We start from the raw sequence: 17,014 nt of genomic DNA, 5'->3' as shown, positions 1-17,014 counted from the left end.
AAATTATAAAATAAAAGTAATGAAGACAGAAGTAGTAACTTACACCAGGGTCAGTAGCCACCACACGATAGGGTACAAGGTAGAGCATCAGTCCAACTTGGTGGAACACATTCTTACACAACTCCATAATTTGTAGAGCCAGCATGTCCTAGCAACAGGAAACACGCAAATTGTATCAAATTGAATGGAAGAGTGTATTAGAAGCGTAAAATGGCTAATACAAGATTAAAAGCTTATTATTAGTATAGCTCTCTGTACCTGACGAACATCATCTCCTACTTTGAAAATACACGCCTGCCATACTGCACCATTTAACAGATTCTGAGATGGTCTTTGGTCACCTAAATATCACATGATATGGTGTGTTGGAAACATTATACTAACTTAGAATGTTCATATTTTCTAGCTCAGCTGTTCCACATCTTACCACTTTGAAACGGGCCAAGAATGGAGCTTTAGCAGCACTACATTGGAATGAGAAATTACATGCTTTAACAATATTGCTACATAATGTGTACTACACACACACTGTATGGTGTAAAACATTGTACTGGATGTTATCTCAGTGTATGTATATGCAGCTAGTTGCAGCATGGAAATATACAAGAGGAGATGTGCACCGACTGCACCATAAGAAAATCTACAGCAAAAGAAAATTCAACCTTTTGATATTCATAAATGTGTCATGCAGTACTACACCATACTTGGATACCGTAGAGACGGGTTGTTAAGCGCATGTATCTATTAAGCGTATATTATTTGTTAAGCACATACACATTTCTTGTAATTAACCATGGATGATAAGCGCACACGGCAAAATGCAATGATAGAGCTACACACAGCAAGAAAAGCTGAAAAATTGATGTCTCCTCAAGTGCTTACGCCTCCCTTGAGGTCTCTCTTCACTATGTATACAGCAAATCAGCCATCTGGATATTAATACTAATTTCGTTCATCACGAAGGATTCACCCGGAAATGGACTCGAGAGTCAAATATCCTTACATACTGGCGTGGTGACCGGTACAAACTATTAACTACTACACCCACCATAATTATTTATTAGGCGTATGCGCCTAACAGATAGTATGATTTTACAAAAAGTTTTCTCCAACGCTTAACAACTTGGCTTTACGGTACTCAGTTTATAACAATTGTACTTCACTGATGTATACTCAGACTCTATCACAATCAAGTGTTATCAATCAAATTTCACCTTGGTTCTATTATAGGTTATACCACTAACCAGTAAATTATGCAAAACAGTACAGGAACTTACATAACAGACACCTACAGAAGCACATAGAACTCAACTAAGTACTATATATACTAAGACTATTTGCAAAACCAGTAACTAAATGTGCACAAAAGGGAGTTCTTTATCACTACAAGAAATGAAGTGGCCACAACACATTGCAACTGTATAAAACAGATACCAATGGTATTATTTCCACCTGCATGTTTCAGAGTTTCTGTCCATATAAGTAAACTGTGTAACTGCTTTGTGTCATTATCTTGTTAGTACGTCCATAAGCCTGCACAAGGAATGTTACGATTGTGAGATTGATCAATTGGACTACCAGTAGTTATTTCATATTCAGCACCAAATATTTGTACATGTCCCTGATAATGTGAATGATATTTCAAATATTGAGGGTTGGGAGGTAAATACAGTGGATCAACTGCACCTCCTTCATGGTCCCATGATGATCCAGCTACAACCCCAGAGTAGATGGTATCTACTCCATAGGGACAAGTAGAATTACCCCATCTAACATAGGTGACTACACTAGGTTGACAGTTACACTGTTTGTTATCACCAACAACAGGTGGTTTAGTAGGCTTTTGTGTAGTCTGTCTAGTGGTCCTGATATTTGGTCTAACCATGATCTTTGATTCCAATTGTTGTAGTTTAGCAAGTAGGTAAGAGACTAGTGGAGAATTGATATCTTCATCAGTGACCTCCACAGCATCAGTAAGGAAGATGACAGCAAAAAATGAAAACATAAAAATGACTGTTCTGCTTGGACCCACGATCATATCTCTCTACACCTGGCATAAACTTCCAGTAAAAATGATACTTAATTAAAATGTTCATCTTTTATATGCTGGTGGCATTTAATCATACCAAATGACACTCACAGTCCCATACCTACATGTGCAAAATCATGTGTACAGCACACACACACATCTAAAGTTATGGTAAATTACTGCTTTAAATGTTTTACAAACATAAATTACAACTGAATAATATCCACTTAATGAAACGGTACGGCTGCACAGTTGAAGTAGGAATCCATGTGAAATTTTCGTGCGCCTCCCAAAATCCTGCCTTTAAAAATCATCCTAGAGATATCTTACGAAACGAAAATCACCTTTACGGAATAGTGCTAGTCCATATAATGCATAAAACAGCATTAAATACAACAAAACAGGTGGCCGGATACAGAATTTTAAAAATCACCAAAACCTTGAATTTTAGACTGACTGCCTGACTGAAAGACCACAGTCGAAAGCCTAGAGGCCAAAACGAAGCAGTGCACGGCCACCATTTTACGCAACAATAACAAACTTACCAGTGGGATGTGCCTTTTGGGGTTCCGGCGAGTGCGTGCCCACAGTGCCTTGTCTTTTCTTTTATCTTCAATCAGGCTACTTGTCCTCTTCTTCATCCAACGAAACCATATCGAGGTGTTAATTTTCCGTATCAACACTTTCTTTAAGCAGTATAATAGATGCCACAAGATTATTTAAGGCACTTAGACTATGCTACTGTACAGAGGAATAGATTATGTTCATTACTACTATAATCAACGGAGGGTTCTGTATGGAGGTACTGGTACTAGATAGCTTCACGATAGGTCACAAGATCACACCCACTCTTCATTCTACGCATTATCGATCTATCGATTGAAACCACGATGACACACCCCTTTTGCACTAGCTGTATTTCAGTGACCACACACCTTCAATATGGAAGGCTGACTCGACATACTCTATAATCGATTGAAACCACGCCCCTTTTTGGGCAAGCGCATGTCTTGCAGGCTGCCTCAAGATACTCTAACACAGCAGTTACCCTAATAGAACAGTCACATGTTTATAGCTAGCTGTATGCCTTAACAAAAAAACTAAACAAACTAGCAATTTAAAAATTATAAATTAAAAAATAAAGTAGGTATCCAAGCGATAAAAAGTAGTGAAACGAGAAGAACGATGGTAGCTATTACAGCATAGCTCGGTGGGAAAATACTACTTTGGCAATGAACACAAAATAATGGCTATGTCATGCCAAAGTAGGGATTTCTCACCGAGCTATGCTGTAATAACTACCACTGTTCTTCTCTTGTTTCACTACTTTTTATCGCTTGGATTCCTACTTTATTTTTAAATTTATAATTTTTAATATACTAGTATTCTTATAGTTCAGGGTGCAATATAGTATCTGTATCAGTGTCTTGTGAACTGTGATATGTGTTATTTACAGGATCAATGTGTATATTACCTGTTAAGCGTGCATGCATAGTAGTATCCTTGTACTAGACACCTGTTTGTTAGTAAATCACTGCTGCAAGTCTTAGAATGGAAAAAGAAGACTGTCATGAACAAACCAGAAGTGTCACAGTACACTTGATGCCTTGCTAGGAACATGTCTAATAAATACTACCACCTGTAATAATGATAGCTACATGTGACTCCCCAGGATTGCTATTTCTTTTGATTGTAATATCCACGTTGCCTGTAAAATGTGGTAGGCATGAATAATGCTCTCCTAGCAGAAATTCTTAATGGTCATGAATGTAAGTGCATTCGCTTAACAAGTATAGTAAATTTCATATATAATGTCTCCCAAACCTAAAACACATACACCTATTGAAAGTATATGTGATATTTACATACAATAGCAACTGAAGTAGAGACAAAGAATTAACACCTATACATCGATGGAGCAAACATTATCAGCACTTTTAAACTCATGATGTGTTTGTATCATCCTGTGTCTATACTACTGACAATTGTCCTGTTGACAGCTACAGAGCAAAACACTGTTGTGATAGCAGCAACCTGCCCTAGTCTTGATGCTTCATTAATCATCAAAGCCTGGGTAATGCATTGCTCACTACTCCCATTAGTCAAATATTCAGAAAATCATGGGATTCACAAATGTCTCTGGACATGCCAATCAATAATGTCTGAATGGTGATCAATGAAGTATTTCTGTAGCAGCAGAAACAAATAAACAAATAAACAAGCTAAGACTAAATGCATGTGTTGAGATTATGGGATATATCTCTCTGCTCCAGAAATATGCTCTCTTAAAAAACAAAAAATGACACCAACTAACATACTTCTGCAACAAAATGCTCAGCTGCAAGTGATGAATAAGCATATCAGTCATGTATACTGTATAGATATTAGAGTACACCACAGGATTGGAAACTCACAGCTGATTTCTCACCTACAGCCAGGTATTAAAGTTGTTGTAACTCTTCAACAGATGCAATAATGCTTAGACTTGGGTAAATGGTGGCTCATAAGGACTATATTACTTGAATTACAGTCTAGTCTTCATTGTTGAGTAATTGGTACCAGAAAATCTTTGATGTTTGACACTTTAGGCCATAAATTGTAACCCATAACATGAAGAAATGTTTCACACTGATTCGGGTACATAATATGCATCAATAGTTTGTTCATTATTGCTAGATGCTACAAGTAAACAGTACCACAAACGTGTACGTTAGGAGTGTCCACAAGCCTATAATTCTGCTTCATAGAAAATTCTTTCAAAAAGTCAACAGAATATACAGATAAGGTGCTTGTGTTACCTGACAGACTTATTTAGCACATTAATGGAACTTTTCGTAACAAGACTTACTTTGAGGTTGGATTCAAAATGGTTTCTGTGGTATTACGTGACGTGTTTCCAATCCCAGGGTGTACTCTAATATCCAGGTCTATGAAACTAAGACAGGATTCTCTTTTTTATTACTGCTGAAATGTGCAATCATCCATAACTACATGTTCTTTTATTCATACAAATATTGTCAAATGCTATTGTATTTATAAACATAGCCTTGGGGCTTTTTTGGAAGTGTCTTGTAGAGTTAACAACCACAGTCAAAATTCCAGAGTAAGTGGAGACTACAAGTCAATCAGTTAATGAACACCATCATCTACTTCAGTGAAATGCAATTCTTCTTAACTTGTTTATCTCCTAGTACAGAAATTCTTTACTGTTGAGCATGACCATATGTTAGTCAGGTGAGATAATAAGATACATAAGTGATAAGACTGCCCACCGATCAGCTGATGCCATTCCTGTGCAAACTGTACAGAAATGTTAAGAGTCCACTACATTAGTAAAGTACACAATGTCTTAGTTTGTGATAGTGACAATACATATCATTCTTAATCTTTGAGGTACAACTATACACCATTAAGTATACACCTATGGGATTACTCTCTTGGTAGTCAAACGCACAAACAGTTTAGAAAAAAAAACTACAATCTGTGGACTTCTGGCATCACTCCACTGTGATATGAACAGACTTCGTGCATACACATGATTCCAATGATGTAATGTATGCTATGTAACACATACTGGTTGTACTGGTTTATGTGGGATAATTGTGTGATAACCAAATCAATAGTTGTGTTATCTGACATCCACCATGAGCATTAATGTAAACAATGGCTTCAGGCAGATCCAGACAAAAATAGATACATACTGGAAATAGCTTCTTGAGTGTGGCAGATAGAAACTTAGTACTTACATATATTTACAAACTAAACAGATTGACAGACAAGTACAAAGCCTTCAATCCATTCCTCAATTAATTTACATGAATGCTCCCTACTTTGTGAACCATTAACACTGGGCCTGTAAATTCTAAAAGCACGTATCTGTATAATACATAACCATGCATCACCAGCAAGTGAACTAGATTGAGTAACGCATTTCTTAATTTCAAACATGCAGAGACTCCAAAGATTGAACTGTGTGTACCTAATAGTAGGAGTCTATTCTATCATGGACTCCTGCTGATAGTCTCAAGACTTATAAGAGCTACTACAATAATTATACCACACACATTACAGGGTTTGTTAACTAAAAGTATAAACTTGTTAGAGTTCTACTAGACCATACTACATATCATAATGAGATTTGTACACTGGTCAGACTTAGTAGCTTCCATCAGTAATAATTTCTTAGTAACAACAGTCATGAATTGTGTGTTATCACAACAGTTGTACAATTTAAAAAGCAATACAGTATGCCATATGGACAAGGTTACAAGGTTACACATACACTAGTACAATACAATACAATAGATTTTTGGAACAATATTTTATTTGGTACACACAACACAAGTAAGTTCTTTATCACTACATGGAATAAACTGGTTACACTGTGCCTCTACTCTGTAGAAGAGATGTCCGTTAGTATCACCTCCACTGCCAGGTACTTGTTCAAGACCTTTATCTATACAGATGTATTGAGTAGCACCTTTGTGACTGTAGTGTCCGGCCATAAGGTACCCATAGTACTCCCGGGTCCATCCAGGAGGACACTCATAATGAGAAGGGACCATTAAGGAGGTGGTACGGCTATAAGCCTGGCAGACTGCACAAGGAATATTACGATTATGGCTGTGGTCCAGTGAGCCGCCTACTTCATACTCTGCTCCATAAAGATGAGCACCATTTTGATAACCAGCTTGATACTGCAAGTACTTTGGGTCATGAGGAAGACAGAGTGGATCAGCTGCAGCTCCAATGTGATCATACCATGATCCAGCTACAACTCCAGGGTAGATGGTATCTGCTCCATAGGGACAAGTAGAATTACCCCATCTAACATAGGTTACTACACCAGGTTGACAGTTACACTCAGGAGCAGCCGCAGGAGCTTTAATAGGCTTTTCTGTTGCTTCCCTAATATTCCTGGTATGAGACCTAATCATGATCCTGGATTCCAACTGCTGCAGCTTAGCAAGTATAGTAGACAGTAGGGTGGAATCTTCATTAGTGGTTGCCTCAGCATCAGTTGTGAAGACAACAGCAAATATTGGAAGAACAAAAACCAAGGCTTTCATCTTTAACAAAGCTCACTTACGCCCCACACGCTACAGAAGGTAGAGATACTGCAGATCTTCAGTATGTTAACTCCTCCATTTATACCCAGTAGTACTAATTAGTCACACACACTCTGATGTAAAAAATTACATGGTCTGATAAATTCAAAGATGACAGAGTCTTACAGAAAGGAACTTAATAGCACCCACCATGCATACTCAGCTGTTTTACACATAAAAAGTGATATACATGTAACTTTCTTTGAAGCTACACATGCTAAACATCAATGTATTATACAGGTAAATCATACATACTTTGACTCCTCCGTAGTTAATATATTACGTATACTGCACAGGTACAAAACTTAATGCATAAGTTATTATGTACGTAGCTACATAATACTTTGATGAGCAACACTAAAAGTACTTGGGAGTACTTGGACAGCAAAACTGGTGTCATTCATATTATTCTTAGGAAACGCATGCAATGACTGATGGTAAATTAACTGGCAGACAAAAAAAATAGAGTACATACACGATACATACACAGAGAAAGGTTAACTCTTACAGTCTAGTACTGAGATCACTATTCAGTGAGTCCATTAAAAACAATAGTTCATTCGATGGCTATCTTACAAAATGACCATGATTAATGTTAACAAATAAAACAGTTTCACCCATACATGTACAGTACACAGTCACTACCAAACACGTTACTGTCATGTATCATGCTCCATTACACAGACATGTATCAACACAGTCATATCAGACAGGTGGGCTACAGTCTGTTATTGTTTAGTTACAAAGAAACAGCATCCCTGCTGTCTGATATTTTTAACAGCTGTTATTTATCCACAAACAGCCATAGTTACAGTCACTAGTGAAATAAATATGCATCTTCCAGTAAGCTAATAGTATTTGGGAGTGACTCCATTAGCACAGATACAAACCACAGCTCTTATCTGAGGGTGGCTTTTATGATAGTAAATTTTTATCATTGAAATTGCTATCCCACTCAAACTTCCTGCTGTGAATGCAGGAAGTTAGAATCCTGAGGAAGTTAGAATCCTGACTAACAAGTTTAAGATTTTGATGTGACTGCTACGATACCACCCAAATGCAACATCGCAAGCACTAATTACACACAATTAAAAACTTGCTAATAGAGATATGACAACTGTTTCGTTTACGAGTAACGAAATAGCTGCCATACCCCTTGCAAACGACTTGGCTGCCATGCTATTTATGAATGAGCAAGTTTTTATCACGTACAATCAGTGCTCGCGAAGTTGCATTTGGGCAGTACCGTATATGGAAGTGACCATTACATTAAGTGACCATTTACATGAGCTACGGCTATTAACAAGTAAATTTACTATCATGTCATGTTTGGTCAAAAATTACTTCTTTGTCACAACATAAACTAGCTACATCATGGATGAAATGTATGCAGTATGTCACGACTATCAAGCCAACCCTTATAAATATTAGTATTAGTTGCAATCGTCACATGCACAGTTTCACTAATAGTAGACTGCCTTCTTTCACCACATTAAAACCACCATCAAACAAGAACTGCACATGCTCTATTTACAAGAGACATGTACTTCTAGTAGCACACATTTCAAGCATTGTTAAACAAAACCTAATCAATGAGTACTGTTATTAGAACATCAAAGACATTGTTGGATCAACAAACATGTCAACATGTGGTTAATACTACTCATCCAGACCTGTGGAATCTATTAATGTACTTCTGTACAACGTATTAAACTTTTGAACCATCAATGTGTTACTAGTGACTTTATGGGATCATGTACAAGGTTATAGACTTATTGTACTTCATTATGTTGGGAGGTTATCTTTGATGGTCACAATGTCAGATGATAAGCTGTCAGACCAAGCACAGTTACTGTGAGATGTCAATTCACTGGCACACAAGGTAGAGTTGGGCATAAATGATAGCACATCAATCTTTGTAGTTCAACGAAAGAGCTCAACTGATTTGATAAATTTTGTGCATGGACTGATATTCTGCAACTGGTGAAACCATAGTATTTATAGACACTATTAGGTTTCAATTAAGAACCAACCAAACCATGAATATCATTAATCAATCATATACTTGAGTGATTAGACCAATAACCACAACATAAAACAACCCAAGATGTACACATGAGATGTCATGCTGAAAAATGAGCTTTATTAATGTACTAGCAACTACGTAGCTGAATACTATTATAAACACTGTGTTACATACACCTCACTATACTATAAACAGGAGATATAGATGCATACGTATAACGTATAACATATGTACTCTACCTGTGTTACTGCGTTTTGAAAGTATACATGCAGTTTTTATTTATGAATGTACAGCTGTATGTATTGTACACATGTATAGTAAATACGTATGTACTTGTGAAGTTACTAGCTCGTAATAGTCTACACAGTACAGGTTACATTCCACATAGGTAAGTACGTACATGTGGTATGTACTTCATGCATGTATGCATACGTATACTGTACATATGTACGTACATACACTAAATGTACATAACTGCATATCCCAAACTAGCAGAACCACTATCATGGTTCATGATATGTATGGACATAGGTGTTTGTGAGTACGTACCTTTGCATGGGTGTACCAGATTCTTTGTCAATCTCCACTACCACAGAATCAGGATTACTGGGCAAGTACACGCCTACAGTATACACACAAACATACTGAGATTAATTGTATATGTAAGTCAGACGGTAACAGTATACAAAATACACCAAATGTCAATTGACTACATAGCACATACAGTAGCTGTATGTACAGATGTATGCATGGTGTGCATATAGTGAGTGTGTGTATGTGTGTAATGACTGTGTGTGTTTGTACGTGCGTGTATGTGTGTAGTGAGTGAGTGTGTGTAGTGAGTGAGTGTGTGTAGTGAGTGAGTGTGTGTAGTGAGTGAGTGTGTGTAGTGAGTGAGTGTGTGTAGTGAGTGAGTGTGTGTAGTGAGTGAGTGTGTGTAGTGAGTGAGTGTGTGTAGTGAGTGAGTGTGTGTAGTGAGTGAGTGTGTGTAGTGAGTGAGTGTGTGTAGTGAGTGAGTGTGTGTAGTGAGTGAGTGTGTGTAGTGAGTGAGTGTGTGTAGTGAGTGAGTGTGTGTAGTGAGTGAGTGTGTGTAGTGAGTGAGTGTGTGTAGTGAGTGAGTGTGTGTAGTGAGTGAGTGTGTGTAGTGAGTGAGTGTGTGTAGTGAGTGTGTGTGCGTGTGTGTGTGTGTGTGTGTGCGTGCGTGTGTGTGTGTGTGTGTGTGTGTGTGTGTGTGTGTGTGTGTGCGTGTGTGTGTGTGTGTGTGTGTGTGTGTGTGTGTGTGTGTCCAGACACTAATATATAATTTGTGTAAAGTACAGTGTGACAAGCACCTGGTTCAAGCTGAATGACCCTCAGGGCATCCAGACATGCCTTTTTCCTTTCTGGCTTAGGATAAGGTCTACAAAAAAACACAGTTACAGTAAAAAGTTCTATAAATATACATAACAATACATACCTGATCAGACCAGATATGTCAGTGATCTTGTGGAAGAAATCAAATTCTCTTTCATAAAATGCACGAGCTGGACCAGACAAACTGGTCTTGATGCTAGACAATAATTGAGTTACATAATTGAGTTACATAATTGAAACAAACAGTGTGTATGTAATCAACAGGTGACTTACTTATTCATAACCTTCTCTAGTAAATCACCAATCACTGGGTCTTTCTGTTTGGCCTCCTCATCCATATAAATGTTAGCTTGGATGTTCCACATGAACTAAAGACATACATACGTACGTACATAAAGAGAGAAATTTTTATGCTATGAAGTTACGAAGAAAAACCTAACAAACTAAAAAAACTTTACTAAAACACATATCCTGCTGATTTATACAATCTACTCACCTGGTGAGCCAGTAACTGAGAGGTCTTAGCAGCCCACATGATGAAGTTCTCCACATGACCCAACTAACAGTGGCCACAAAACAAAAAATAACTAAATCAGTATAATACGAGTACAGTTACAGTGCACAAACAAAACAAAACATTTTATATACAAAATGTATGTATAAGAACGAACAGAGTTTCAATAATATTACATGTCAATATTTGATAGCTGACTATACACACACCTAAGTTAATAAACCAATGTAACACTTACTAGAACATTAATTGCTTAATTCAGTGGCTGTTTTGTATTGCAACTTTAAACAATTACATACTATTAGAATTGACATTATACATAGATAGATACATACGTACGTATAAACAGGTGTACCTATTACCATGTGCTATGATATACAGGAGGTGTAAGTAAAACATTTACAACATGTTGAATGTACATTCTGTGTATGTATGTATGTATGTATAATACACTGTTACCTTGTCATAACGGAGAGCTTGTACCAATTGCGGAATAAAGAAAAGAATCTCTTCCTGTGTAAAGTAGAAATTCAAGTAACCATTTTCCCTCTCCAGTTATTGTATAAACATATGTACAAGAGATCCGGTCACCTCACAAAAATTGCGTACGAGCCTTTAAATTCATGCCACATGCAGGATTCGGTCAATTAAACTGTAGGAAGTATGCATGTGAATGGACCATAATAACGTATCTCAAGTAAATATCTCAAATAGAACTAGTATTATAAAAAAACAAGCTTGCTAAAAGAATTTATTTGAAATAACTGGACTTCAAAAATTTCAAATGTCTATATCAGAGTTGAAAATTCTACCCCTACGCATGCAGTGTACTATTGTATGTACACAGTGTATACATACATACAACAAAGAATCCTTACAGGTTTAAAACGTTGAAGCGTCTTGGCTGCAAACTTGGCTGTGATCGGATGAGAGGCAAACTCTTTGTAGAAGTAGCTCAGGGCAATAGCTGGAGGCACATTCTTCCAGTATAACATGTGATAGAGCTGTGTAGGTCACATGTACACGCAAGTCAGTACACTATGTGTCATTGTGAAAAGATAAACACTCAACACTGAATCACATAAACACAGTGGAGCCTCTAACTAATACACAATTGGGGGACCATGCTTGCTTGTCCTTTATATGGAGGTGTCCCTTGCTGGGAGGTTGAAGTTAATTTAATTGTTTAAACAATAATTGTAGCTATCCTATAGTAATACACTACCAATTAAACACTACACTGAAGGTTACACACACTACTTAGGAAGTGTACATTAACTACACTGTATGGCTTATCCTGATATCAACCAGCTAGCTATGTACATGTACTGTAGCTCAGTATGCAGCAAACTGACAACATATGGGAGAAACTACAAAGCCATTTTATGTTTCTCACATCAAAATGTCAATGCAAAACTCTCTTTAAACTCTTTTAGTCCTCCCAAGTAAAGCTAGTTGCTCAAGTTGCAAGTAGTGCTGGGTAGTATTGAAAAATAGCAAACGGTATACCTTCCATAAAAAGTATCACAGTATTACTAATTATCGTGGTATTAATGTAAAAGCCATTAGTATTAAAGTAACTGTCATTTACCTCAACAAAGGCACCAAATACCCATGGTAGCTCAGCAAACCTCAGGTACAAATTACCACAAACAAACTTGTTTACATTGTTTGGTTAGCTGACTACATCAACACCTGCCTACAAACATTGTCACATGTCTGGTTACCTTCTAAATATGGGATGAAACAAGCCCACAGGGAGGCCATAGTGCCCAGATGGTATGGCAGTATTAAAAAAAAACAAAAAACAGACGGTATCAAAACTGGTATCAAAACTGGTATCAAAATTGGTATCAAAACTGGTATCAAAACTTTATGACTTAAATATCACAGGTTTCTAACAATACCGGTATATCGCCCAGCTCTAGTTGCAAGTATTCTAATTAAATTGGTATAGTTGTGTATTGTCTTGTAAATGGAGTTACTTGCACAGTGTTACGTATTTATAGATTATTTATTGCAGTAAAATAGCATGAAGAGTCAACTACTTTAAGGAACTGCAACTTGGACCAGGTATTCAGTGTATGGTAGGGGTTGTCTGCTAGCCACTATAAAGAGGTGACCATTGTTAAGAGGTTACTAATACACTGTAGACAATGGGAGTGGGTAGAAACCATGGCATAGTACCCATAATTAGGAGATGTCTGTTTAGGAGTATTCCTCAATGGAGGTTCTACATCTATAAACTGAGCACGATCAATATAGTAGCAAGAAAAAAAAATCACTTCCTGACAAAATATAACACTTACTTCACCACTGTCTTGTTGTACAGCTTCCAGAGTAGCCAAATACTACACATATAAAACACAAGTACTCACATCCTGTATACTCAATGAAATAAACATACAGAACATTACACTGTGGATCTTAGAGCTTTACATCCCAAAATAACAGTGCAATAAATCTTTGAGCAGTACTTAGAAAGTAAGCATTTATTCTGTTACGGTAGCTACATAAGTGTATTACGAATGTGTACGTATGTGTACAAACTTTCATTTGTATGTGGTTCATCAGAAAATTGGATTATGGTATATATAAGAACAACAGGTTTGTTTATGAACACATCATTATCAAAATCTGACCATTATAATGACATTTGGATACTGAGGGTACCAGTACATATGTACGTACTGTACACACAATGCATAAGGCAACTGAAAATATAAAATTTACCTGTAACGCTTGAGGTATGTCAATGAATGCTGTTGGGTAGGTTTTGACTAAGATTCCTACTTCTCTGATCACTGCATCAACTTGATGAAACCTGTGATACACATGCTTAACACAGCCTTGAGCTTTTACCAGAGCAAATTGCAAAGGTAAGTAACCCTGCACAGATTATAGCATAGAATAATTTATTGGTTAAAAGCCATGCAAGTTATAGTCACTACAGTGGAACCTCAGTTATCCGGACCCCACTTAACCGGATTCACCAGTTAACTGAACTATGGAAATGACTAATACTGATACCTTTTCCAATTTTATTTATGCTATTTTAAGGTTATTTATACACAGTTTCAGAGATATTTCCAGACTTATGGACCACCCTGGTTTGGATAACTGACGTTCCACTGTACTCATAAACTAGCAATTTCAACAAAAAAAAATTTAAATACACTAATCGGAGATGTACCCACACAACATAGTTAAAAAACGATGTAATTTTAGGATTAATTTTATACACATGTTCATACCTCATAGACAACTGGAAGGTGAGGTAGGAAGATATCTGCCAGGCCATCTGAACTGTCGCCTGCCAACTCTGATCTGACTGAGTTGGGTTATTCCATGCTGTCACAATATCTTCATCTGTACACAATGAGATCATGAACATGTAAGTGTAAATATTGTAAGCACGGACGTCAGTAGGAGTTAGAACACAATGTTAATAGTGACACAGTAATTTATTTAACAACACAACTAAGCTGCGAAAAAGGGAGTAGCCTTCAAAGCGCTAAGGTTAAAATTTTAAAGTTGTATACACAATGCAGTGTGGTACATACAGAACATTTGTCTAGCTATGTTATAACATACTAGGTAGATTGTAGTCCACATTGGCTGTAGGGTTGTGCCACGCACTCAGTCTCTCTATTTCATGTCTCTGTACAATAAGGGGAGACACATGAACACACACAAGTACATACAAACAAATGTTGTATGGACAAAATACATACACATAAGCACAGCAATACATTCAAATTCAATGCAAAATAATATCATTGGATAAGCACTGTTTTACGTACTTTCAGTTTACTGTGTAATTGAAATAAAAGGCTCAAGAAGCTAATTTGTTTGTGTTCATCTAGGCTGTGATAAAACACACCATATAGTGGATTTTACTGTATCTAGCTATTACATCTCAAGAAGAGTGCGACATAAATTTCCACGAATGGAGTTCTTCATGAAACTAGAATCCACCGAAATTTTAAACTCAGCATTTAGATACACGTTGCTTGAAATATTGGAAGAGGAGAGGGAAGCATTGTTAAGCTCTTGTATACATGGTTACCATGCTTATTAAGACATTTGGACTCTTGTTATTGCCGAGGATCTTACTTGCATTATAGAAGCGGAAATGTCTGGTGTGACTGTACAGTACGGTGACTCAGCAGTAGTGGGGTACTTACCACAGGCCCTCTCAAGGATACGCAGTTTGTTCTCACTGCGTTGTAGTAGGGGAATGCATTTATAAACATTGTTTGGTACACATTAGTGCAACTAAATACATATATATCTGTATATGTTGCCTTTTCTGTCATAGGACTGATCTGATGATATAGTCAATGTACATATGTGACCTGCTGAGCGAAAACCCTGACTTGTTTGCATAATTGTTTTAGAGATAACAGTAAACAGTGAAGGAAGACTTGAATCAAATAATCTAATATAGCAGTGGATTTGCATCTTCATGGAGAGTAGGAATATCTTTGTTTCATTTCTGTACCATGGAGCAGATGTGAGTTACGTATGTGTGCTTGTTTATGTTGCGGTAAAACGTGACTTTTATGTTTTTAGCTTGAATAGCCTTCTTGCTTGATAGTATGGGTGTCTTTAAGTCAACAACTAATGAATGCCCCAGTTCATGGTGAATAGAATGGCACAAGTCCCAACTCCGTAGCCTATTGCACTCGAGAGTTATGATCAATTAAACAAGCACCTGTAATTTTTTTTTCCGTATAAGCACTATACAAAGTGATTGTTTTGCTCTTCTTGTTGTCTATCACTATAACTCCAAAACCACTTATCAGAAATGGCTGATACTTTAACAGTCCATTGGTTTTTCCCTCTACACAACAAAAATGTCAATTTGAGGAAAATGCAGACAAGTCAGGTTTTCACTCAGTGGGTCACATGTGGTGGTTGTGATAACAGATCCAACTATCAGTGCAACACTATACTCTTACCACTAGTGCTAAGACAAGGTTCTTTTTCTTCAGTAAAATTTTTGTTCTTTTACTAGCATTAGAGCCTGCCACACTGGAGCGTCCTCCGATTGTTGCTGAAACACATAAAGTCATTCTTGTGTTAACCACATACACTATTTAAACACACACACACATACACACACACACACGCACGCACGCATGCACACACACACGCACATACATGCATTTATATACACAAACATTTAAATATTCACCAGTCTTTGTTGATCTCAGAATAGTCAATGATGAAGAAGCTGGACTGGTCTGAAACAAAATGAATACTTACTATTACCAGAAGTACCTGTGCATGTAATACACAATCAGCTAACATGCATAAATCTCACACTTTATGTGGATATACGTATGTACATATGGTACATACAATACAGCTTGTTACACCAGATAACTGCTCACGGATAGGCTGTGAGTGCATCACAAATTCCTTAAGAACTCTCATGTATCTCACTACATGTGTGCATGCATGTCTGTGTGTGGTCATATTAACAAACTGACTATGTGTGAAAAGTGTGGGTTGTGTGCTGTGCACTACAGTGTAGGTGCGTGGTGTGACATGCCTGTCTGAAGAGAATGCCTGCTTTAAGGTACGTCACTTTAAAGTAAACACGACCACATATATAGAATATAAATGTACAGCTGTATGTATGTTAAGTATAGCAGAATTTCACTTACTGAAAGTTGTTGTTGAGTGTCTGGTGACAGAAGTGGAGCAACAATTTCTGACGATGCTTTTAAGGCTGTTCAGTAAATAACAAACCATGACCCCACTATACACCTGTACAAGTCAACACTCAGGCTCTGGCACATGCTTACAAGTATATACACGTATACACATTTTTAAAAATGAGTATGTTAATTCAAGTATGAGTGGTGTTGCATTACATATGTGCAGTACAGACATGCACATCCATATAAAAAATTACACATCTCCATTTATTTACTGCACTGTTAACATATCATACATACAGCATCACAATTCAT

The 17,014-nt window shown here is 37.1% G+C and overlaps 1 protein-coding gene across 2 annotated transcripts in view; it reads right to left on the bottom strand.

Annotated features, from left to right (window-relative positions):
- LOC136258462 (phosphatidylinositol 4-kinase alpha-like) overlaps nt 1-17,014 on the bottom strand; it is a 103,529-nt gene that overhangs the window by 2,455 nt on the left and 84,060 nt on the right. For both annotated transcript variants that reach the window (XM_066051774.1, XM_066051775.1), the window contains 17 exons: nt 16,706-16,770; nt 16,231-16,279; nt 15,995-16,089; nt 14,625-14,691; nt 14,285-14,399; nt 13,764-13,854; nt 13,340-13,381; nt 11,909-12,034; nt 11,490-11,543; nt 11,013-11,075; nt 10,790-10,884; nt 10,620-10,712; nt 10,495-10,562; nt 9,713-9,785; nt 385-464; nt 259-341; nt 44-148 (listed from right to left, as the gene is read on the bottom strand). In XM_066051774.1, coding sequence (XP_065907846.1) covers nt 44-148; nt 259-341; nt 385-464; nt 9,713-9,785; nt 10,495-10,562; nt 10,620-10,712; nt 10,790-10,884; nt 11,013-11,075; nt 11,490-11,543; nt 11,909-12,034; nt 13,340-13,381; nt 13,764-13,854; nt 14,285-14,399; nt 14,625-14,691; nt 15,995-16,089; nt 16,231-16,279; nt 16,706-16,770 — 1,364 coding nt within the window. The remainder of the gene's footprint in view (nt 1-43; nt 149-258; nt 342-384; nt 465-9,712; nt 9,786-10,494; nt 10,563-10,619; nt 10,713-10,789; nt 10,885-11,012; nt 11,076-11,489; nt 11,544-11,908; nt 12,035-13,339; nt 13,382-13,763; nt 13,855-14,284; nt 14,400-14,624; nt 14,692-15,994; nt 16,090-16,230; nt 16,280-16,705; nt 16,771-17,014) is intronic.

The sequence above is a fragment of the Dysidea avara genome, chromosome 6, assembly GCF_963678975.1.
Source record: "Dysidea avara chromosome 6, odDysAvar1.4, whole genome shotgun sequence".
Lineage (NCBI taxonomy): Eukaryota > Metazoa > Porifera > Demospongiae > Dictyoceratida > Dysideidae > Dysidea > Dysidea avara.
Note: the sequence above shows the minus strand (reverse complement) of the source record. Positions and strands in the feature narration are given on the sequence as shown.